The 24,083-nt window shown below is 50.1% G+C and overlaps 1 protein-coding gene across 1 annotated transcript in view; it reads right to left on the bottom strand.

Annotated features, from left to right (window-relative positions):
• Positions 1–24,083, bottom strand: part of Col23a1 (collagen type XXIII alpha 1 chain) — a 289,084-nt gene that overhangs the window by 34,469 nt on the left and 230,532 nt on the right. Inside the window, exons 4-5 of the mRNA XM_057775017.1 lie at positions 17,046–17,053; positions 15,075–15,101 (exon numbers count right to left, since the gene is read on the bottom strand). Coding sequence (XP_057631000.1) covers positions 15,075–15,101; positions 17,046–17,053 — 35 coding nt within the window. The remainder of the gene's footprint in view (positions 1–15,074; positions 15,102–17,045; positions 17,054–24,083) is intronic.

The following is a 24,083-nucleotide window of genomic DNA, read 5'->3' as shown; positions in this document are numbered from 1 at the left end:
TCTCCTGCCTCATTCAGTGACCGGGATGGCCCATGCCTTGAGTTTGTATAAGGTGGGAGTCATGCCATTCTCTTGAGTGACAAATTCAAGTTAGGTCCCAGGTCAGCAACTCAAGACAGGGAATAGCTTCAGGTTAGCTGACTCGGAATCGGGGTTTAAATTGGCCCTGGCAGCAGCAGTGCTGAGAGTGAGCTTCATGTGGCTTTCTTGAGTGGATAGGCTGGATTACCTACTAACACTGCAGCCCCGGTGGCCTGGAACTCAGTATATAGACCAGGTTGGCCTCTCAAACTCACAGAGATGCACTCGCCTCTGCTTCCAAAATGCTAGGATTAAAGATGTGAGCCACAACTCCCGGCACCTTTTAAAAACATTATTTGGGGCTGAAATGATGGCCCAGTGGTTGAGAACATATGCTGATGTTGTTGCAGGGGGCCTGGGTTTGGTTCTCAGAACCTACATAATGGTTCACAGCCCTTGGTAACGCCAGTTCCAGAGATCTGATGCCTCTGGTCTCCATGGGCACCAAGCAGGCACATGGTCCACATGCATATATACAGGCAAAGCACACAAATAAACGGACAAATAAATAAGTAAATAATATTAGATCCATCTATAAAATGATTTATTTGTAATTATGTGTATGTGTGCCAACAGAGGCTAGAAGAGGATGTTGGATCCTTTTTATTTTTATTTTATATGCATTGGTGTTTTGCCTGCATGCATGTCTGTGTGAGGGTGTCGGATGCCCTGTAACTGGAGTTACAGATAGTTGTGAGCTGCCATGTGGTTGCTGGGAATTGAACCTGGGTCCCCTGGAAGAACAGCCAGGGCTCTAAATCACTGAGCCATCTCTCCAGCCCCCAGGAGAGGGTTAATGACAAAGTAAGTCTGGGTTGTTGGGCCTGGTGGCTCCATCCCTGGGGACTTAAGAGGACCAGCCACTGAGAGCTGTGGGTGCCACTCACTTCACATTGGGGACGGCAAGGGGCTGATGCTGTCTGCTGCCTCCGCCAGTGCGAGGGTGGGGACGGAGGTTATCTGGAAGGAGTTGGTCCTTCTTAGTTTTTAAAAGTGCATTTATTTATTAGTGTGAGCGTGTGTGCATGCATGCGGGGGTCAGAGGCCAACTTCTGGGCATCAGCTGTCTTCCTTCCACTTTGACTTTTGGGGATTGAACTCTGCTCATTGGCCTTGACAGCAAGTGCCTCTACCCATGGAACCATCTCTCCGGCCCCGTTATGTTTTTATGGTTTGGACAGAGCCTCCTATAGCTAGCCTTGAACTCCTGATGCTCCTGTTCCCATCTCCCACTGCTAGGATTACGGGTAATCATCATGTCTGGATTGAGTTGGGTCCTTCTTACTGTGGCGCACCATCCCTGTGATTGGCAGGAAGGAACCAGACCAACAAACTGGCCATGTTTAGATGCAAGCAAAGCTGGGTGACCGTGTTGCTTTCTTACTGTAATTAATGCTGACAGCCCCTGCTGGGGAGACGGAGCTCTCAAAATGCACTGGGTTGGGGCCCCTGGATGAGGGGCTTACCAGGATTATCAGTTCAGGACCTAGTAATTAAGCCCCAGATGTTGACAATTCATCAAATTACAAGGCTGGTGGGGTCTGAGGTCCCAGCGGGGGGGAAGTGTGCGTTACTCTGCGAAAGCTCCATGAACCTTGTCCCAGCCTTTACCAGGGCGGGCCAGTGGGCGGGAGTAGGGCAGCCCCCTCCAGGCAGGTCAGCCCCATATGGTTCTGATTTGTCAGGCCTGGCCGCTTGCGTACCCATGGACTGTCGTTCTGGTCTAGCTTTCCCAGTTTCCCAAACTTGAGTTCCCTGCCCCCGGGCAAACGAAGAAAGGGCCTCAGTGTGGGGGATCCGGCCCTGGCTTGTGTCCTGCTAGTGGCCTGCTGCTCTTTCCAGAGACCCTAGGCCTGGGTGCTTGGCGGAGTTGCCCCTGCACCCTGAGTCATAGCAAGCTGAAGACTCACAGGTGTGTCCGAGCTGCATGCGGCGAAGGACGGCTACGAATGCAGCCCAAGCTAAAACTGCAAACTTACTTAAAGTATTGTTTTTTTTTTTTTTTTTGCAATGTTTTTGTAAGTTGATCACACATTCTCAAGTGTGAACTTTGTATGAGATGTGCAGATGACAGCTCTTGAGGTGGCTCAGACTCCCTGCCTAGTCTGACAACCTGAATTCAGTCCCTGAAACCCACATGATACAAGGAGAGAACTGGCTACCTCAAACTGTCCTCTGACCTCCCGCATTCAGACCGTGGCATGCACGGCCTTTCTCTCTCACACACACATACACAAATAAATATTAGATATACAGATGATGATGTCCTTGTGCAATATCAAAGACTGGAGGTTTTGTCAAGTAACCACCATGAGGTTAAAAAATAAAAACAAAACCCACCACTACCACCACCACCAAACCTCAAACCAACCAAATTAGCAGCCATGTTGAAACAAAAAACCTGGCAACTCACTTCACTATGAGGAGTTGGGAAGTGTCTTGAAAAGTAGGAAGGCCTCCCAGCCCCTGGGACACGATCTTGCCTGCCCAGGACTGTACTGCCTTCTCAGCTGCTCACAGCTCCGGGGCCCTTGCTCACTCTCTCCTGCTCCACATCCGCTGACTGCCCCGGAGAGTGACCTGCCGGCTCTGCAGGGGCACGGGTGTGCAACCCTTGGCCTAGGTCTCTTTCAGCTGTGAGCTGAGCCACGAAAGCAGCTGGCTTCTATTTGGTGGAGAGGGCTTGCTCAGCGAGTGGCCTGTGTTGGCTGGAAGCAATTACATCTATGTCCTCGTCACACAGCATGGCTGGAAGAGGTGGTATTTAAAGCACTAAGCCTTTGAACTGATCCCAAATATCTGCTTAAATTACTTATTCACCCATTACTGGATTGTGGTGGGGAGAAGCATGATTACCTTGTCAGGTATCAGGAAAAATTGCCCCTTTTCGGGGAGGAGGGGATAAAGGGCCTTGACTTCCAGTGGCTGTGGAGGAATGGGGTATGGGAGTGGGGACTTAGGCTGTGTCTGTCTGAGATGCTGTGTGCAGGGAATCACTAGACACAGCAGACAGGCTGGGTACCCTTTCAGCATCAAGTGGACCATTGTGTGACTCCAACTTCTCGCTGGACCCAGGGACCAGTGACAGAGACAGCTCACGGTTGATGGAACTGTGGATGCGTGCTCTCTCTCTCTCTCTTGTTCACCAGCAAAGTCCCTAGGCCGTATCCAGGCCAAGCCCCTGCTTTGCTCTTGTTCTGACGGGGGTGCCTGCTTCTGGCCTCCCCTGTCTGCTCACACATGATTTCCTAGACTTCTCCCCTCCCCTCTCTTGTACATTGGAGGTAGACTCCAGCATGAGGCAATACACCGCCTAGCAACCCCCCTCCAGCTCTCCTGCCTGGAGCAGCTGCATGGCCCTTTCTTGATTTCCACGGACAACAAAGGCAGAAAAAGTGACGCCCCCAAGCACAAAGGGATTCCCACCTTTTCTTGAAATATCAGAAAATGCCACAAGGATTGTGCTACGTGGACTGATTGTGGGGCCCCATTTAGATGCCCCCAGTCCACCCAGCCCAAGCCCCCTAGTTCTTTAAACTTTTGAGCTGGCTCCCCCCCCCCTTATCTGGCTGAAGCCTGCAAAGACACCAGTGAGTTCACGAGCTCACATTTCTGGAGCTGAACCGTCTCTCTGGTCCTTCCACACTCCCTAGCATGACTCGCTTCCTTCCCAGACCACAACTATCTTCCATCCCCGACTCCCCACATAGACAAGGGACAGAGGATGCCATGCTGGCTGTGTCACTGCCATTTTTCTTGGATGCCCATGTCCTTCTTTGGGATAGGGAACTGGAATGGGTGGGGTGGCTCCCCAGGGACTTGGACGTCAGAGGAAGAAAGCAGTTGACCCCTCAATGAGGCTAGCTGCCACAGCTGCTTCCTCCTCCTCCTCCTGGCCCTGTGGAGGGTTGGGGGGAGAAAAGGGGAGGGGGTGGGGCATTGCACATCCCCATTTGCCAGCACCTATCTGGTTTTTGCTTTGCTTTGGTCTTTCTTTTTCTTTGAGACAGGGTCTCACTGACTGACCTGGGGCTCACTGTGTAGACTAGGCTGGCCCTCAGATTCAGAGATCTGCCTACTCTGTGCTGGGACTAAAGGTATTCATTAGTCTCTGTTTGGAGAGAGGGTCTCACACAGCTCAGGTTTGCTTTGAACTCATCAAGTAGGCAAGGATGACCTTGAACTCTTGATCCTCTTTCCTCTACCTCTTGAGTGCTGGGATTGTTGATGGGCACCATCATGCCTAGTTTTTATGTGGTACAGGGATCAAACTCAAGGCATGGTTTATGTTAGACCAACTACTAAGTGGGCTCCATTCCCAGTCCCCCTCTAGACTTTTTGTTCTTATGTCAGGTCTTCCTTCCCTCAGGAAGCAGTCCTGGCTCCCTGCTGTGGCCTTACAGGTTCTCACAGCTATCTCCAACCCTTTAGGCACCAAACAGACTAACTGTGAAGCTGGAGCTTACGTGAATTGTGGCTCTTTCTCTTGATTATCATAGGCTCCCCAGAGGTGAGGAGCCTGGGATGTAGTTCTTGTATTTCTTGCTACTGCATCTGAAATGCCAGAGCCCTGAGCTGAGAACACAGTAAGCATTTGTTGAACAATGTTTCTGATACAGTGACAGCGAGTCCGTGAACAAATAAATAATCCAGTTTCCCATCAGCACTGGAGTCTGATCTACGAGCACTAGAGGGCGACCTTGATCTGCTATCTGCTGGTTCTAGCCAGCTCCTGCCCTGGTGTCACAGCTTGGGAGGCCAGTCAGGACACCCTGCTTTTAGGATGCTTACCCATGCAAAGCTCTGCCAGCCTCAAGGGTTCCCCGTTGTTGGGCTGGGTGACCATAGAGTGACAGGAACTGTCATTCACTGGACTCAGTGTGAATGCCCAACCCTGGCGCTTCCAGGAGTTAACTACTTGGATCGCCTAGCTGCTACTAGGGATTCCAGGAACATTTCTCAGAGGGGTCGGGATACGCCTGAGGTCACAGTCTATGGGGACCCAAGGCTCACGCTTTCTCAAGTCATGGGAGCTGCAGGAAGAGCTTCCTACCCCCACACCTGTCTCCACTCCAGTCTTTATTGGGGAGACCCGAATATGGGTCACCGGCCTAGTTCATGTCTGTGAACCTGCTCCTCCATGCAGTAGGCTGTGTGTGAAGTGAGGAGGATGCCAAGCAGCCACCAGCCTTCGGGGACCACTCCATGACGATATACTGGCAGCCAGCAAAGTGAGGAGCCACCCTCCTTTGCCTGGGGCCTGGACTCGCACAGGGCTATTTCCTCTTCCTCGGTGACCTGTGGTCAGGAGGCCCCCTGCCCCTGGAACCTGAACACAGGAGCCTCCTGGCTGGCTGTGTTCATCTCCCTTTCCTTGACTGCCTCACCTGGGGCATTCAAGGGAAACTGAGGAAGGGAGAGCTAGACCTAGACAGCGCTAGCCCCAGGCAATGGTGGGACTCCTGAGGTACCTGTTTTGTTCGCCTCAGGGAAGAGGGCTGGGGAGGAAGCCAGGATGGAGGCCCTCTTCTGCAGGCCCAGCTGGCTCTGTCTTTGAGGTTCCAATCTGGGGACCATTATGGGGGACTCAGGAAGTCTGCTTTCACCCCTCCCCACTCAGCTGCCCCGCAGGGGTCAGATGCGAATGAGCCAGTGGATGTTAAAATTTAAAAAAGCACATGAATTTGGGGGTATTACAGATGAATCATTCAACTAATTACATTTTTACAATCAAAGCCGTTTTTGAACTAGGGGAGTGTAAGAAAGCATATGAGTTTGTGGCGTTCGTGGTTCCTTTTTGTTCGCTTGATTAATTCCAAACAGTCCAACTGAGTTATTCATTTCGAAATTGGTCCCAGGCCGGGGCCTTGTCTCGCAGACCGCATTTCAGCCCCGAGCTCACACTGTCCTCTGGGACCTCGGTTGTCGATGCCCCGTGACTGATGTTGGAGACTTCGCAGGTCCTGCTTCCCTGGGCACTGTGAGTTTAGCCAGGCGAGGACTGTGGGTGGTGCTGAATCCCGGGAGATGCCTGCATGAGGGTTTCTGTTTCTAGTGAGACTTGCCCCATGCCCTGTGATAATCTGATTCCTCATTAAACCTTTTTATTGAATTTATTTATTGGGTGTTGCGTGGGTGAGCACGCCATGGTGCTTGTGTGGAGATCAGAGGACACAGTTCCCAGGAGTCAGTTCTCTTCTACCACGTGAGTCCCGGGGATGGAACTCAGGCGGTCAGGCCTGGCGGCACCTTTAGCTGCTGAGCCGTCTTGCTGGCCCCAGATCCTAACCTAAGTTTTTCACCCAGACTGAGCCTCACTTCTCAGTAGCATTCCTTTCTCACTTCTCAATTCTATCTTTGTCAGTAAACCACTGGAGTCTCCTCCTAGTGAGGTCCTCTTCCTCCTACTTCTGCCCTGAGGCGGGGACACCTTTAAAAAATATGGTGGAGGAAATAAGGTAGACCCTCTTCCAAATGCTGCTCATCAGGAGTGCTGCAGGAGGCTGCAGGTACACTCGGTGGAAGACTGTTCGCCCAGTGTGCAACTAAAATCTAAATTTAGTCAAACATACGCATACACACACATCCTGGTGGGCTCCATGGCAAATGTCTATAATGCTATTACTTAGACGCGGGAGACAGGAAGACTAGAGTTCAAGATCATCTTGGCTATGCAGGAAATTCTAGGCCAGCCTGGGCTACGTAGAGTATTTGCATGCACATGATGAGATAGCTTGGGATGCAGATTGATTCTTAAGTGTGAAATTCGCACATGGCTCATATATACTTTATACACTGAGTCCAAAAGTAATCTCATTTTTATAATTTAGTTTTTGGTGTTTTGAGATAGAGACTCATAGCCTAAGCTGGCCTGGAATTCTCTGTGTAGCCCAGGCTGCCCTCAAATTTTTGATCGTCCTGCTTCAGTCTCCCAAGCACTGGGATTAGAGGTGTGTGCCACAGTGCTACGATCCTGAAGGGGACCGGATGCCATGTTTCCAGTATACCATGTGTGCGCGCACAGGCCTGAGGCTGACATCAGGAACCGATTGTTCTAAACCACCCTTCCACTTCATTACTGAGGCAGTCTCTTAAGCAAACCCCAGAGCGGCCAGCTTGGCTGGTCCTGAGAGCGGCCTGCCCTGGTGAGCCTGTCTCTACCCTCTGAAGTGATGACTACAGCTGGCCTATCATATGCTCTCATACATACCTGGCATTTCAGTGGGTTCTGGGGTCTGAACTCGGGTTCTCATGCTCTTGAGTCTAGTATTTTGACTGCTGAGCCATCTCCCTGGCCCCTGTACCTATGCTGTGGCTGTCACAGGTTACGTGTGGGATTTTCCAATTGCGTCATCCTGTTGACATTACAAGCTTCTGATTGGGGGCATTTCAGATTCTGGAATGGAGATGCCCAACCCACTCAGACCTGCCCAGAATTATGCAGGGACTGGCAGTGCACCAATCTCCACTGGAAGGTAGGTGCAGGAGCTGGCTGAGCTGGGTTACACTCAGCAGTCCCTCTCCTTTGCCAGTCCATTGCTCACATTCCCTGTCTCTGGACACACGGGGCCACATTGTGTGGCCTGCTCTCTCGGGCCTTTTTTTCTGTGTGCACAGCGCCCGTGCTTGCTCGGCATGGGAGTCCATCCCTCAGACAGAAGGTGTGGAAGACGGAGGCCTTGGCTTCCCTTGTGTGCACAGGGGCGTGAGCTGTGTAGAAGCGAAGCAACCTGAGAGATCTCAGTGTCTGGGAGTGGTGTGGTGTGCAGACTGGGCTGACTTCTAAGCAGGGTGAGAGAGAACAGAGACGGTGAAGAATGAGGAACAGCAGGTCCCTGGCAGAATCCAGAGAGCTGGGAGCTAGGCCCCCGATGCTTGCCACAGTGAGTCTGGAAGATGAGCTGAACCAAGGCCCTAGCGGAATCTCAGTCTTGGAGCCTGCAGAACTGTGAGCTACACAAGTTCCCCCTCCATCCCTCCTTTTTGTTTGTATACATGTGTGCACACACGTGGGGGCCAGAGGTTAAGGTTGCTTCTGGGGACTCTGCTGGCTTTGAGGATGCAGTGACAGTTCAGGAGGCATGGGACTGGGGGTGGGGGGCGATCTTAGACTCTTGGTAGCCATCTCTGGGGACAAGTGTTTCCTGGAAACAAAGTGAAATTTCTTTGTCCCCTTGGTTCCCGATGCCTTAAAGAGCCTCTCCATCCAGTCTACAAGGTTCTGCTGGACACCACCACTCCTCCCCCTTAAAGCTTTTTTATCTGAGTATATGTACACGTGCCTGCATGCGTTTAGGTGGTCCCATGTTATGAGCCTGTGGAAGAAGACATCAGATGCCTTGAAACTGGAGTTGTAGGGGGTTGTGAGCCCCCTGATAAGGATGTTGGGGATGGAACCTCCTTTTCAAGAGCAGCCATTAACTACTGAGCCATCTCTCCATCCTCTGGGCACTTCTTCCTCTCCCACCCCCTCTCTGCCACTTATTCCTCCCATCCTGGCCTCAGGTGGAGCTTCATGAAGCTGGCTCTAAACGCCATGACCCGTCACGTCCCCTTCTCTGCTTCCTCTGCTGAGAGTGTTCACAGAGCTCTGCGACTTGTCATTGAAGTCTCAGCCCAAATGACATTCTGCCCTTCTGGATTAACTGATCCAAATCACACAACTACTTCTGTTATCTCCTCCCAGCACCCTCACCACACCCTCCTTTATTCTTTTTCTGGTACATTCCACTGTTTTCAGGACTGTTCACATTGCCTCCAGAAGGTAAGCGGGAAGCCAGGAAGCCATGAAAGTTCAACACCGAGAGTGAAGAACGTGAAAACTCTAAAGAAGAAAAATCAAGATTTGCTTATAGCAAATAGAAGGCACAGTCTTGTGTCTTCTGTTCAAAGGGTGAAGAGGTGGAGGCAGGATAGACTGTGTGACAGACAAGTCATTTTCACCTTAGAAGCTATGCATATCTTAGAGAGGAAAAAAAAAGATGTGAGAAACAATTTCAGGATGACTCCATTGTATCCTGATGATCCTTCTCTCCGATCCCAGCTGTCTAAAGACTGTAACTGGGTCTGATTTGCCTTTGCGCCTTCCCTCTGTGTAGCACAAGGCCTGATATCAAGTCTTCTACTAATGAGATGCCAAAAAGACTTTAACATATGAATGCTGATTAAATCCCCAAAGGCTGGAATGCCATGACTGGAGTTCCTCTGCAGCCACCATTGATAATTCACAATGCCTGGTGCTCAGAACTCCCCGTTGTTGATCAATAAAGACTGCTTGTCCCTGGCTGCTCCTTTCATTTTTAAACTCTATACCTGCAATTCTAGTCTTAACCACTAGGTGACAGCACAACACAAACTTTAACAAACAGGCTACCTCTTTTTAAGACTATGTCTCATGAAAATACACTCTAAATTAAAACAAGACACATACATATAGGCATATATTTAAAAACTTATCATATTGAAATAAATTAAAAGTATGATAATACCCACAGTTGGCCAGAGTTTGGAGAAACATGTGACATTTGTGCGCCGTTGGTGGGAATGTAAATGAGTGCAGCCTCCCAGAGGGCAATTTGGCAACGCACATCAAAAGCCTTAAACATGTGCAAATCCTTTGGTGCAACAATTCGACTTCTAGGCATTCATTCTATGGAGATAATCACAGAAATAAGCCTTCACTTACTCCCAGGATGTTGAGTGTAAGGATGAAAAATTATCCATATTAATAATAGAACTCGGAGATTGACTAAATAAAATTATACATGTGATCAGATACTTTGTAACCATTACATACTGGAAGAGTTTTTAATGATGTGGGAGTGTCTCTTGATATATCCAGTGACAGAACGAAGCATGTCCCTACAGCCTTATTTTATAGTGGAAGTATGGGAACAAAGTTGCGTATAAAAAAACGCTAGAACAACATGAAAATAGTGAGATTTATTGTCTGTGGGTGGTAGGAGGAAGGATGATTGCTTTTCCTTTTTTTTTTTCCTTTTTTTTTTTTTTTTTTTTGGTGCCTTTCTCTATTTCCCAAATGTTTCACAACAGACATGACATGCATTTATTGCAACCATAAGGTTCTGTTAACAAGCCCTTGGGGGCGCGAGGGACAGACAGCCTCTGTTCAGGAAGGGCATGAAGACAGTGACCCCGGGAGCCCTGTCAGCTCTGACCCCCTTGAGTCTATAACCTGCCTCACAGATGTGGGTGGCCCCTGCTGCCCCGGGCCCTCAGCCACTCCTACTGGCGGTGCATATGGACCTGGTTTCAGCTGGGGGGTGGGGCGGGCACCACACAGGGCCTCCACCACAACTCCATCTTTTTCTTGTTCTTTCCTCCCCCTGAGAGTCAATGGGAAGAAGAAAATTCTCCCTGCTCCTGAAGTTTGTCAACAAAATGAACAGGGTCTCTAAGATGCCCTCAAACAAAAAAATACCAACACTAAAATTTGGCAGCAAAACATCCGAAAACTGACCAGTCTCAACATTGGGTTTCTAGCCAAATGCCTAGGAGTTCGCTGAGCAGATTTCCTCATTTTTCTTCATTAAATATTTTTATTGCATCATCATTATTGTATTTATTTACTTGTTGGTGTGTATGTGTGTAGGCACGCACACCACAGTGTGTATGTGGAGGTCCGGGGAAAGCTTTGTGGAATTGCTTTCTCATTCCAGCTTTTGCGTGGATTCTGGGAACTGAACTCTGGCTGTCAGGTTTGCACGGCAAGTGCCTATAGCCCTGAGCATCTCGCTGGCCCTTCTTTCCCATTCTAAAAAATATTTATGTATTTAAATTGCTTTTTAGGTTTGCTTTTTTTATGTGCATGAGTGTTTTGTTTGCCTGTATGTATGTATGGTATGTATGTATGTATGTATGATGTATGTATGTATGTATGTATGTATGTATGAGTGTTTTGTTTGCCTGTATGTATGGTATGTATGTATGTATGTATGGTATGTATGTATGTATATATGTATGGTATGTATGTATGTATGTATGTATGATGCCTGTGGGGGTCAGAAGAGGGCATTGGATCTCTTGGAACTGGTGTTGCATGGTTGTGAGTCACCATGGGTGCTGGGCACCAAACCTGGGTTCTTGCTGAGAACAAGTGTTTTTAACTGCTGGACCATCTCTTTAGACCATGTTTATTTATTTTATTTTATGTTTTTTGGTTTTTCAAGACAGGGTTTCTCTGTAGCTTTGGAGCCTGTCCTGGAACTAGCTCTTGTAGACCAGACTGGCCTCGAACTCACAGAGATCTGCCTGTCTCTGCCTCCCGAGTGCTGGGATTAAAGGCATGTGCCACCACCGCCTGGCATGTTTATTTATTTTTGAGTCAGGGTTTCATGTAGCTCAGACTGACCTCAACTTCAATATGTAGCTAAAGACAACTTTGAACCACTGATCCTCCTGCCTCCACTTTCCCAAATGTGGGATTATAGGTGCATTGCAACACTCCAGGTTTTACGGGGTGTGAGGCATTGAACCCAGAGCTTTATGGGTGATAGGGGAGCACATGACCAACTGAACTCCAGACTCATCCTGCAAAAAGACCTGGGTTTGGATCCCCAACGCCCAGGTGAAAGTCGGACATGGTGGCATGCATTGATAACGCCAGCCCTGGACGCCTGGAGGGTGGGGGAAGAGACAAGGAGATCCCTGGAGCTTCCTGGCCAGACAATCCAGCCAAAAAGGCGAGCTCTGGGTTCATTGAGAGACCTTATTAAAAAAAAAAAAAGTTTTCTTTGGGGGTGGGGGTGGGTAAGACTGATGGGGAAGACAACGGAAATCCGTCTCCGGTCTCTACATGTTCATGCTGGGCAAGTGAACCCGTGTTAGCATGTGTGCATACATGAGCTCTATATTGGGGTGAGGCTATGGCTCAGTGGTATAGAAGTTGCCTATTATGCATGAAGCCCTGGGTTCAATCCCCTAGCAACACATCCAAATTATCTAAATTTGTAATTGTTCATCGTCATGATCGAGCTGGTGTGGTATAATGCTCTATTCCAGCATATGTACGACATATAACACGGGGCAGTCGTGCTGACCCCATGGGAGCCACTGATCACTGAGCATGGGCTGCCGGCCTGGCTGAAGCACTGCTGCTTTCCATAGGCCGCGAGAAGGAACTGAACCCCAACGTCTAGCTTCTCCTTCGCTGAGACTGCTTCTTCTCTGGCAGTGGGTACACCCTCCCCACATAGGTCTCAAGAAACAACCCATGTGGAAGGGCCAGATCTAGGACCAGAACCAAGTGCTTTAGGTCACACAGCTTGGTGAGCAGGTGTGCACCCAGCATTGGTGACAGGAATGCCCCAAGTTCAGCAGTGGGCCAGCTCAGGTAGTAAAACGTTGAAACGGGGGTCCATATACCAGCTGGCAAAGAGTGATCATGGGCTGTGATGTCAGCTCTCTAAAGGACTTTTTGGGCCCCCTCATAGCTCACTGGACCCAGCTTGCCTGGGTGACCTGAGGAGCGGTTGCATGAACTCAGTGTGGTAGCTTCAGGCCTGCTAACAAGAAGTGGGGACAAGTGGCCTGCTGGGCCTTCACTGACCTCCTCAGAGAACTACCTGCATCAGGACATAGGGACCCCTGAGTTCCTGGCACACGAATCTTTACTCCTGCCCCCATCCCAGAACTCACAGATCCCCTCTGTGGGCCAGGCTTTGAGCCAGGTATCTGTCATACGCTACATTTCATATTTAATTCCCACGGTGCCTTTGATGGCCCATTAGACGATATTGGTTTGCTGTGACCCACATGTCATGAGTGCTCCTTGTGAATCTCCATTCGCCAGAAACCCAGCTTCTTGAGGAAAGGGGACGATCTCTATTGACAGGAAGGAGTCCGAGGTTCAGGCAGTTTTAGGGGTGGGATCTCCTACTACAGGCTTCTCGGCTAGCCAGTGGCAGCAGAGATGGATTCAAACCCACTGCTTAACCCCACACTTGGCTTCCTGCCATTCCCTCCCTCCCCCAGACCTGGGAAGAAAGCAGGGTTGGTGCAGAGTGAAGAGGCCTTTGTAGGGGCAGACGCCCTGGCAGCCATCACCAGCCAATGGCTCTGATGTTCTCAGCCAGGGGAGAAGGCTCCTGGGCCAGTGTATGTTCACAGTACACAGTGGCGACTTCCCACTCTCCTTTGGGCCTTGCACATGCAGAGAGGCTCAACTTTCGAGAGTATGCTTTGGGATTTTTGCAATGGCATCAAAGCAAAGCATCGCTGGGAATGGGGCTTGGAGTTTGGGATCTGGTTGGGAACGGGGCTTGGAGTTTGGGATCTGGTTCTTCCAGGGTAGTGTGTTAAGATACTCTCGCATGCAGCTGGCTGTGGCAGGGGGCTGCAGCTCCGTATCTGCTCTGAGGTCATGACTGGGCAGGGGTGTACGGGTGTGGGAGGGGACAGCAAGGCTCTGCAGCATGTTGTTCTTAGCCAGGATGGTTGGGAAGTGGGAGGGACCAGGTACTATTTTTTAAAAAATATATGATATTTTTCAGTTGACAGTGGACATGGTGGGATGCAATGTGCCTCACAGAAGAGAATCTGTATCCTAAAGAGAAACCTCAAGAAGGGTGGGTATGTTTTCCAAGTCTGCTAGGACTTAGAGGTTCTTGCTAGAAGGATTCTAGTCCTTCCAAGCCAGTAAGAATTTAACTGGGGACACAACCCTGTAAAAGCCTGTGGTTCCTCAAGATCCCTGCTGCTGCATGCAGGAGTCAGAGTAGGGGCTCGACTCCTTCCTAGTGAGAAAGAGGTTCTGGGACCTGGCAGGATCTGACCCCTGTGTGCTCTGTGGATGTCACGTTTCAGGCAGAGCTCTAGTCTGAGAGGTCAGATGCCCGCTGGGGAAGCTGCCGCAGCCACCCTTTCGGAGACTCCAAAGGGGCCTGAACCTAGCATAGTGTTGCTTTGGGCACAAGATTATCACATCCTAGAGAGCTCTATATGACTCGTTTTGTCCTTGGTGCAGAATTGTCACTTCTTGGTCACATTTCATCTCACACTGTGTTTGAGGCCTTAACGGTTTCATTCCCAGAGGAAACAGAGGCTCAGAGAGGGTGTGCACCTTCAGCAATCTATGGAGCTGTAGGTTTAGAATCAAGCCCAGGTCTCCCTGATACTCAAGGATGGGCCGCTTTCCTCAGCCTTCTGGGAGGTGTGCCCTGCAGGGCTGGGGACCACATTGCCATTGCTAGCCAGCTCTGACTCTAGAAGGATTTCTGAACCAGCTGGCATTACCCTCCTTGGATCCTTCTACCTGAAGGCAGAGAATAAACTCTTACCTCTGACAGACACCCTGAGCCCTGTTCTATAGGCCTCACCAATATCCTCTCCCCACTCCTTTTTTGATGAAGCGAAATCTTACTATGTAGATCAGGCTGGCCTCAAACTCATGTGAATCCTCCTGCCTCAGCCATGTATCACCACACCTGACTTGGTCCCTGTGTCTTCCAGGGCATCAGTCCTTCTGGAAGCTACTGTCATCTTCCTTAAGGCCCTGATGGCAGCAGCATGGTAGGTACCTCAACTCCTTGTCATTGACATGGTACTCATTTGTTCTGGATAGGGACGTCAATCCCGTTTTCATACCATAAATGCCAAACTAGAGCTAATCAGCTCCCTGATTCTGAGTGGTCAGACCCCAGGGAGTCCCTGCCACCAGGAAAAGGTCCAGTTATGTCTCCTAGGAGGGTATGCCCAAGCCAGCCAGGGCCAGACCCCAGGCTCAGCAGGTACACTCGACTGGAAGGAGAGCTGCGTTTTGGAAGCCTCTTTGCTTCGCCTGGGAGGCATCTCGGGGAGGCTGTGAGGTTGGGGTCTGCCCAGAGTGCACGCTGATCTTTCTATAGAAGGGACCAGCCCAGCAGCTGAGGAGTGCAGCAGGAAGCTGGAGTGAGACAGCTCAGTCAAGGTTCAGGAGGAGAGCGCCGGATTAAGAGGAGGAGGCAGAGAGAAAACAACAAAAAAATGTCAATTACCGGGTAGCCATCTCGTCCTGATTGCCCCTGTGGTAATTAATAAGCCATTAATAATCAGAGTTTTGGCAGAAAACCATATGGTAATGCTTATAACTCTTTCCGGCCATAACCCCCCTGGTGGTTTGCAGAGTACTAACGCTGCCAACAATAGTGTGTCGTTTCAGGGGGGCGATGCCAGGGCTCTGGTAGGTCAGATGGACAGCTACCTTCTCCCATCAGAGGCCATGGGGGAGGGGCTAGGGTCCTTCCTCAGAGCCATCAAGGCACTGTACTCCTATGTGTCACCTCCATGTCAGTCCTGGCACAGGACAGAGCACACGTGGTCGCTTAGGGTTGGAAGAATGTGTCACAATCACTATGACCAAACGAGGGACTGAAATGACCCTTCCATGAGGGATGCAGTAGGGTCTCAGTTCATCCTCGCTCCTACTGGGTCAGGTTGAGATAAGAAAGCTCTGAAAGCTAGCGATATGGGGACAGGTATGGCTACTGACTGTTTCTCTGTGCCCCAGCTCAGGTCTGTTCAAGGCCACTGACACCCGAGACAGCGTCCCACACGTGGACATCCGCCTCCCTCCGCAGTGGTAGCTAAAGAATTCCTGTTTGTTCAACCCATTTAATACTTTAACAACAGAGCCAGAACCAAACCACGCCTTAGCCCCTGCGTTTTGCATTTCTACAAGTTTGCACAAGCTGCCTCTGAGGGGCCTCAGGGAGACGCCACCAGGAAGTGCACTTGTGGCCAAAAGCCTACACAGTTTTGTTGGCCTGCCTTTTCTTTGGCTTAAACTGATGCTACACACACAGAGGAACCCAGATTGTGAAGGGTGCTGATGCAGGGTGAGGATGGATCCCAGGAAGCACAAGTCAGAAGAAAAATGGCTCAGCTGAGAAGAATTCCTTTAGAAGGTTAATTTTGTCTCCGGCTGACTGTCAGTGTGCTGCTTGAATGGATGCATAGGAGTTTATCTGGGCCTGAGAATCCGCTAAGAGGAATCAAAGGCAGACACATCCATAATGCAGAAAGAGTGGGATTCCCAGGGCCACGGAGTTGCTGCCATTAAAGCAGCCTCTGACCCAGGCAAACTCAGAGCTCCCCTTTACACCCCCTTTAAATGTGTGACATTTTTACTTCCGGTGCTGCCTCAACCGCTCTATCAGCCAGCCAGGCTCACAAAGTCCCAGCTGAGAGCAAGATGTGCTGGCTAAGAAGAAAGATGAACTCTGGGACCTGGTGTTCGAGCCCAACTTGGTCTTGGAACCACAATATCAGCAGCGACAGAACACTTGGGAGATATGAGCCGGCATTTAACATTTTAAATTGAACTGAAGATTTGGGGGAGGAGTTGCTAGGTTCATATGAAAAGAGACTGGTTTAGAATGTTCTAGTGGGTAAGGCAAGGTCAGGGAATTTTTCTGCTATTTAAGAACTAATTCAGCCTCTGTCTGGGATGGAACCTTTTATGTTTGTTTATTTCTGAGACAGGTTCTCATGTAGCCCAAGCTAGCCTAAACCTCCCTATGTAGCCAAGGATAGCGATCTTCCTGCCTTCACTTCCCAAACGCTGGGATTGTAGGTGTATATTACCACACAGGACTTTTTTCTTTTTTCCTTTAAAGACAGGGTTTCTCTGTGTAACAGCCCCGACTTTCCTGGAACTCACTTTGTAGACCAGGCTGGCCTTGAACTCACAGAGATCCGCCTGCCTCTGCCTCCCAAGTGCTGGGATTAAAGGTGTGTGCCACCACCGCCCGGCACCACACAGTGTTTCATGTGGTACTGGGGATCCAACACAGGGCTTGCACACTCCAGGCAAGCAGTCTGCCAACTGAGTTATAGCCCTGGCCTTTTTCTTTGTTTTTAAGCTGCATGCCTCCCTCACTAAAAGCTGATTCAATGGGAGTTAATTTCATAGAACCAAATAAATGTCTTATCTTTCAGGAGAACAGCACCAAGTCCGCGACACTTACGGGAGGACCTGCAAGACACAAGAGAAGAGCCGCTGTCAGCATTGCTCTGGCCACGCCCTTCCTCTTCAGCTCTAGGTTTCAGCAGGGTCACAATATTGCCCACAATGGCCCTGCCGACAAGGGTCAGCCACAGAACCAAGAAGAGATACTTTCATCCTGGGAGAGGTCTGGGTGGCCGTGTGGGGGGCAATGATGGTTCCCACATGCATGGCTTCGTGTGTTCATTGTATGAGGCTGGTTGGTGCTCATTTGCATTACACTCTGGAAAGCTAAATATGAATTAGATCTTGTTTGTCCAATGAGCAGGTGTTTGGGTTTTACCAGGGAGGAGAGAGATAAATAGGAAAAACATTTTGGGTAGAGAGGGAAGGGTGGGGTTGAAGGCATGTGATATTTATGGTCGTGTAGAGGTGAGGTAGATCACCATAGCCCAGTTCTGGGGTTAGATGTACATGAGGAGATTGAAGGAACAGTCTAGAAATTATGATGGTGGCTACAATGAGGCTTGCCCACAGAAGATAATTGATGCTGACTCTGGTCTCCGAATATACACACACACACACACACACACACACGCACGCACGCACGCACGCACGCACACACGCATGCGCACGCGCGAGCACACAATCCTTGAACAAAATTGTTTCTGCATTGAATAGGCCATTGCCATTATTTAATGACATTATAAGTAGAACAGCAATTTGCATCTCATGCACACTGTATCAGGCACTGAGAGATGATTTAATGTATCTGTGAGGATGTGTGTGTAGGTTATATGCAAATATAAAGTCATTTTACATGGGGACCTCAGCATTGGTGGTCCCCTGTGTGTGAAGGCTAGAGTCAGTTAAGGGGCAGGGCATCCTAGAAGATGGTCTCTCAGCTCCCCAAAGCAATGTACCTCCCACAAATGCATGCTTCCACCAAACCTGCAACTCCTCCGTTCCCGTCACACCTCAGGCCCTACCCAGTAGGATGAGGCAGCCCTTAACAGTCACAGGGATAAGGAGTAGGTCTGCATGGCCAGTGGGGAGCTGGGAGCCTCGGTCAGGAAGGGGACCCAGCAGTGAGGACAAATGAACAGCCCTGCCTATCACAGTGTTCCTTCATAGACACTTAGAAAACAAAATAACAAACAAATAAACAAACCAAAAGTAGGGGGCCTATGCTGGCTTGTCCTGCTCGGGAAGGGGGTTCCACTAGGTCTGGTGGAAGACAAAATAAATCAGGGGGCAGAGCAGGGGCAGGATGGAGAGAAGCAGAGACGGAAAAGTTTGGAATATGCTTCCAAATCCCTGACTTCCTGAGAGGGAAATGGAGCAGGGAAGGGAAGGCCGGCCAAGCACAAGGTCTGTTTCCATGTGATGGAGAGAGGAGGGCTTGATGCTACGAGCAGTGTAGGGGGCACTAAAGATTCAACACGATGAAGGCTGCAAGAAAGGCTGGGGCAGACACTGGGGTGCACTGCTGCCACCCTTGGCAGCCAGCAGTGGCATCAGGCAGAGGGGAGAGTCTGGAGAGGCTTGGCACAGAGGAGGGACAGGACTTTATGGGTGACAGATGGTTCATGAAGGTAGGAGATTTGGTCAAGAGTTTTCACTAGATGCGTTACTCTTCTCACCACTGATAAAAGAAGCTGCGCTTTCCCTGTCTAGACTGGGCCTCGCAGAGCATGAACAGCACAGACGTGATTGGCCTTGCTTCCTGTATTCCAGAGAAGAAAAAAAAAAACACGGAAAAACTCACTAACCACAGTCTTGAGACTAGATGAACACGCCTGTCTGTTCCTGTCTGTGTGCCTGCCCCTGGGCCCATCTTCCTGTTCATGCCCCTCAGGTTACTAGAGGAACTGACCCACTCCAATTAAGGCCAGCTTTCCTGTTTGCCTTTCCCGGAGTGATTGACATCTGACAGGTTCCCTGACGCCCACCCAGCTCAGGGCCCGCAGGTACACACACTAATAAACAGGCACTAAAGAGGCAAGAGCAAGAGCGACAGGAGCTGCCTGTTGGGCCAGCACCTCTGTTAAACTCTTTGCACTTTGTTATAGAGTTTACTGGCTTGGTACAGCCGCTGGAGGCAGATTCTCTGGTCTGTAGCCAGTGGGTAACCCCAGAGAGATGGCTTGGGAGGCCACATGACTTAGGTCATCCAGGGGTCTTTGCTTAGAAAGTGAGGCTGGTTCAGGTCCCCCAATGGACCACATGGCACCCCATACCCCGAAACTGGCTCCCCAATGTGTTTTGCTCTCTGACCCTTGGGCATACAGCTTTCAAACACATGTTCTAATCCCCGGAATGTGGGAGCAATTAAGTCAGAGCCAGATGACTTGGCCTGAGGAAGTAGGGGGTTTGGTGAGTCCCAGGACTGTCTACAGAGTGCCTGTGGCCTGCCAGGGCTTCCCAGTCTGGGAGCCATGTTCACCCACACCTTGGGAGGTAGAGTGGACTGACTGCTTGGGTGGGTGAGCTGCTTTGTTTGGTGCTGACAGGTGGGCGGTGGGTCTAGGAGCCCACCCTATCCATACGGAGCTTTTGGCTCCCCCAAGGTCAGTCATTTCGCTAATGTCTCCCAAAGGTAAGTTTGATCTTCCCATGGAGTGTGTCTGCTGGCTTGGCAGGGCCTGGTCCACACAGTGGAGGTGGTGGCTGTCCTTGTGGTTTGAGGGTGCTCGAGTCCCTGTCCTTGTTACCAGCCCCACAACTGTTACTGCTGTCTTAGACACTGCTCCTCACCTGCCTGTTACCTGCTCTCCTAGGTTGAACAGGCTTTCTGCCTTGCTCCCGTATTAGTGTGGTCCCACAGCCAGAATCTACACCCTTAGAAACCAAATCCTTCCTTGCATGAGCTCAAGACCTTCTGCTATGTTTCTCAGGACTCTCTAGGGAAGAGAGTGACCCAAGGGTTTTTAAATGGAGTTTTATGTAGATGGAATAACAGTGAGGTAAACTCGGAGGCAGTGTGAGCTGATGCAGGGGAGGGGAAGTAGGATGAGAGTTTGTGTCTGTGAATGTGGCGAGTACCCAGGTCTGCCTTTCTGAATGTTGAGGAGGATTGAAGGTGTATGTATGTGTGTGTACATGTGCATGCACGTGTGTGTGTATGTGCTTGTGCAAGTATACACTCATGTGTGTACATACACCCGTGTGAAACAACCAGAATAACTCCAGCACAGGAGAAACTGAGCACAGGTTGGAATTAGATCACATTCTCTCTCACATGCATACAAGTGTGTGCATGACATATGCATATGTGTACACATGCACACATATGCTCATAGTCCTCAGGAAAAAGAAGAACAGCTGTCACTTTTCCATTGTGTCATTTCACATTGAAGAGCCAATGGCCCCAAGACCGACTGGACCACAGAGTGAAGATGCTCTTATTTAAAAGGCGCTCTAGAGGGGCTTCCAGCCTTTTGGGAACATCAGGTACAAATCTCATCTCTGGAATTCAGCGTCACAAAGGCTTGCTGCGGGAGGGAGGTTGGCCCAGGGAACCATACCAGACTCTGTGCTGGGTTTTCCAGTGGCAAACTAGCCAGGAGTAGGTGAGAACTCCATTCTACTTGGACCAGATGGACCTGTGGACACTGAGGGCAGGGAGGATGCTGTCCAGGGAAAGGCTTTGACTGGGAGAGACTAATGAACTGGTCCCGTGGATGGCAGGCGCTCTCTGTGGGAGGATAACGTTCCAGTCAGATCCTGTCCCAGCACTCTGAAAGAGCCTTTCTCCCAGGGGCACAGGAAAAGGCCTGCTTTGCGTAACGGATGGTGACAATGCCAGGAAGCGCATGTATGGGAAAGTATCTAGAAATAAACACCAGGTCCATCCAAAGTCAATCAGAGAGGGATATCTGCTCTGTGTGACTCTTGTTGGCTCTGACAGAGAGAAAAAGCTCACACGAGGGCTGCAGAGGGGGGAATGTCAGCTTGTTCAGTGGTCAGCCTTAGACAAGACAGTTTCCTTTGCAGCCTCGTTTCTTATTCTGCAAAACGGGGGTAAGACTATAATTCTCATCTCGCAGTCCTCTGGGGATCATGTAAAATGTAGGGCTCTGGAGGACTCAGCACAGAGCTACAGGGGCGCAGAGACCCTAGGCTGTCTATGTTTCTGAGCTGCTGTGAAATGTGTGCAGGGTGTGCAGGGGTGTGCAGATGGTCCTCCCCCACAGTGGGACATCATTTCTTCTGTATGTCCAAAGCTGGGTCACACAACTCTTTGAGGAAACTCCATACTGATTCCCAGCAGGTGCTTCCACTAAGAGAGGGCAGAGACTCCTTTCTGCACATCTGCACCAGCGCTTGCCGTCTTCAGTCCTTTGGCCACAGCTGTCCCAGGGGGCGAGGTGATGCATCCCACAGTTCTGATTTGCATTCACCTGATGATTAGTGAGGAGAACGTGTCCTGGGTTGGACATTTTTGCTTTTGTTCCCCGCTCCTCTTCTTTTGAGAAAGGCTGGCCGAGAACTCACTATGTGGCCCAGCCTGGCCTTGAGTTTAGGATCATCCAGCTTCCATCTCCCAGTGCTGGGATTACATGCCTGCCACACCCAGCTGCTGCTGGCCATTTGCACGTCTTCTTTGGAGAGATGTCATTTGAGATTTGTATCTGGGTTTGGTGTGTAAGCATTCATATGTGTGCTGGTGCACATGTGGACACGTGCCTGTGGATGTTGGAGTCAGACTGAAGTGTCATTTCTTGGTCAATATCCATAGTGCTTTGGAAACAGGGTCTTTTCATTGGCCTGTGTGTGCGCGCGTGTGTGCGCGTGTGTCACCAATTCTGCAGAGCTGGCCAGCCAGTCTCAGGGACCTGTCTGCTTGTCCCTGTCTCCTCAGCACTGGAATCACAAGTGCAGGCCACCATGGCATTTTACAAGGGTGCTGGGCATCAAGTTTGGTTCCTCACACTTGAGCTGTGAGTGTTTTACTGACAGAGCCGTCTCCCTAGCCCTGTAATGTTTTTTTCTGAGTAAACTGAGGCACATTATATTTTGTCCTGAACAAGGTGGCAGACTTTCTCATCTCCTCCAGAAATGATGTCAGTGAGTAGACAGTGACAGACAAGGAAACCTTTGTAGGAAGATGCAAGAACCGGAAGAGGAGAGCACCAGGTAGGGCTTGCAGGGGGCCACACGAGGCAGAAAAAGGGGAACTAGCTCCCTGAGTTCACCATAAACCCCTTCAGCTTCCAGAAGTCAGGCACTCAGGCTCCCAGTGAATTCTGGCAGCTTACGGGAAGGCTTCTGTAGAAGGAAAAGAAACCCAGGCCCAGCTCCCAGGAGAGGAGTGGAGCATCAATTGAACCTCTGCTGGCTTCTGTCGGGCCCAGCCAGCCTGGGGTCCTTTTGTTGGGGAGCCCCCTCTGGCCCCATGGTCCTCGTGTTGTTGAAGGCATGATTGCACATACACTAGCCCACGTATTTACAAGTCAGATGCTGGAGGTAGGGGTAGCCACAGGCACAGGGTTACAGAACGCTTTCTTAGAGGGGCCACCTGAGTCTGATTTTTGAGGATAAAGAGAAATGAACACACCGTAAGAGCTCAGGTATAAAAACGCTTGTCTAGGCCAGGGGGAGGACTTGAAGGTACAGTGGTGACAAGGCCCTGGACAGCCAGAAGGAGGCTGCATGTGGGGGGCAGGGTGGGTGGTGAGAGCTATAGGAGCTACAGGAGGCTGTGGCCATGAGGACAGAGAAGGAAGCAGAGGTGTGAGATAAAATGAAGAGACGGAGAGGAGCTTGGTGTGGGGAAGGATCAGGGATACTGCAGAAAAGCGAGTGGCTGGATGTTGTCTCCCAGTGACAGGGATGCCTGGGGAAGAGACAGGGTGATGTGTTTGAGGGGGAATGTATACTCTCTGGGGCCCGAGGGAGGGAGGCACCATCAGTGTTCCGGGGCAGCTGGGGCCACAGGAGTGAGATGCTGTATGGAGACAGAAGCGAGGGCCAAGGGCAGACACACTCAAGAGGTGAGTGGTACCCAACTGCAGAGACTTGGATGTTGAGGTCAGTGATGGGTGTGCCGTGTGTGTGTGTGTGCTGTGTGTATGTGTGTGTGTGTGTGTGCTGTGTGTATGTGTGTGTGTGTGTGTGTGTGTGTGTGAACTGGCTGGAGAGAGCCAGAAACACTCAGGGTTAGCAGTGAGGGTCGAGGAAGACAAAGGCAGGGAGGAGCAAGCAATTCTGCACCTCTCAGCAGTTAATGCACGCTCATGGGATCATTAGCTCAGAGAACACATAACCAGGAAGTATCTTCTTGAAGCAGCACCAGACACTCAGGGGGAAGGGATTCCAATCGCTTATCCATAATCAATCTACCATACTTAGAAATAGAATCCTACATCCTTAGGCAGCAAACGTGTCATCTGATGCACAGACTTTGCACTGATCCTACCCACAGCTCTGAATGTTTGTCTGCGTACATAGTTGCCTGAAGCTCATTCAGTTGATCTGAGATGATTAACATCCATCCATAACACATGTTGTGTATTCTCTAGAAAGTACAAATGAACACCAAAGGGAATGTGGGCACATCAGCGTTTAAACTTACTTAAAAATGAGTGTGTGTGTAGGTATGTACATATGAGCGTAGTACCCACAGAGTCCAGGAGAGGGCACTAGATTCCCCTGAAGTTGGAGATGTGGTTGTTAGTCACCCAATGTAGGTGTGGATAACCAAACTTGGGTTCTTTTTAAGAGCAGCAAGTGCCAATGAAGCCATCTTCTGGTTCTCTGATTTTTTTCCTGAATGCTGACTAAGAAAGAAAGGAGAGAGGGAAGAAGGAAAAGGGAGAGAAAGAGAGAAGGGTGAAAGGAAGAAGGAAGGAAGATAAAGACAGTGACGTGTCTTGCTGTAGCCATGTTGCCATTAGCTACTTTGGCCAAGATGATGACCATAGATGTGAGAAGGTGAGGAGTAGGTGATTCCTAGGGAACTGTGGTCAGGATTTGGGAGGAGAGGGAGAGATCTGAGGGGCTCTGCAGAGAATGTTCATTTTGGATGCAATGAAGGTAAAGGGGGAAAGGTGGCTGT

Source organism: Chionomys nivalis, chromosome 7 (genome assembly GCF_950005125.1).
Source record: "Chionomys nivalis chromosome 7, mChiNiv1.1, whole genome shotgun sequence".
Classification (NCBI taxonomy): domain Eukaryota; kingdom Metazoa; phylum Chordata; class Mammalia; order Rodentia; family Cricetidae; genus Chionomys; species Chionomys nivalis.
Note: the sequence above shows the minus strand (reverse complement) of the source record. Positions and strands in the feature narration are given on the sequence as shown.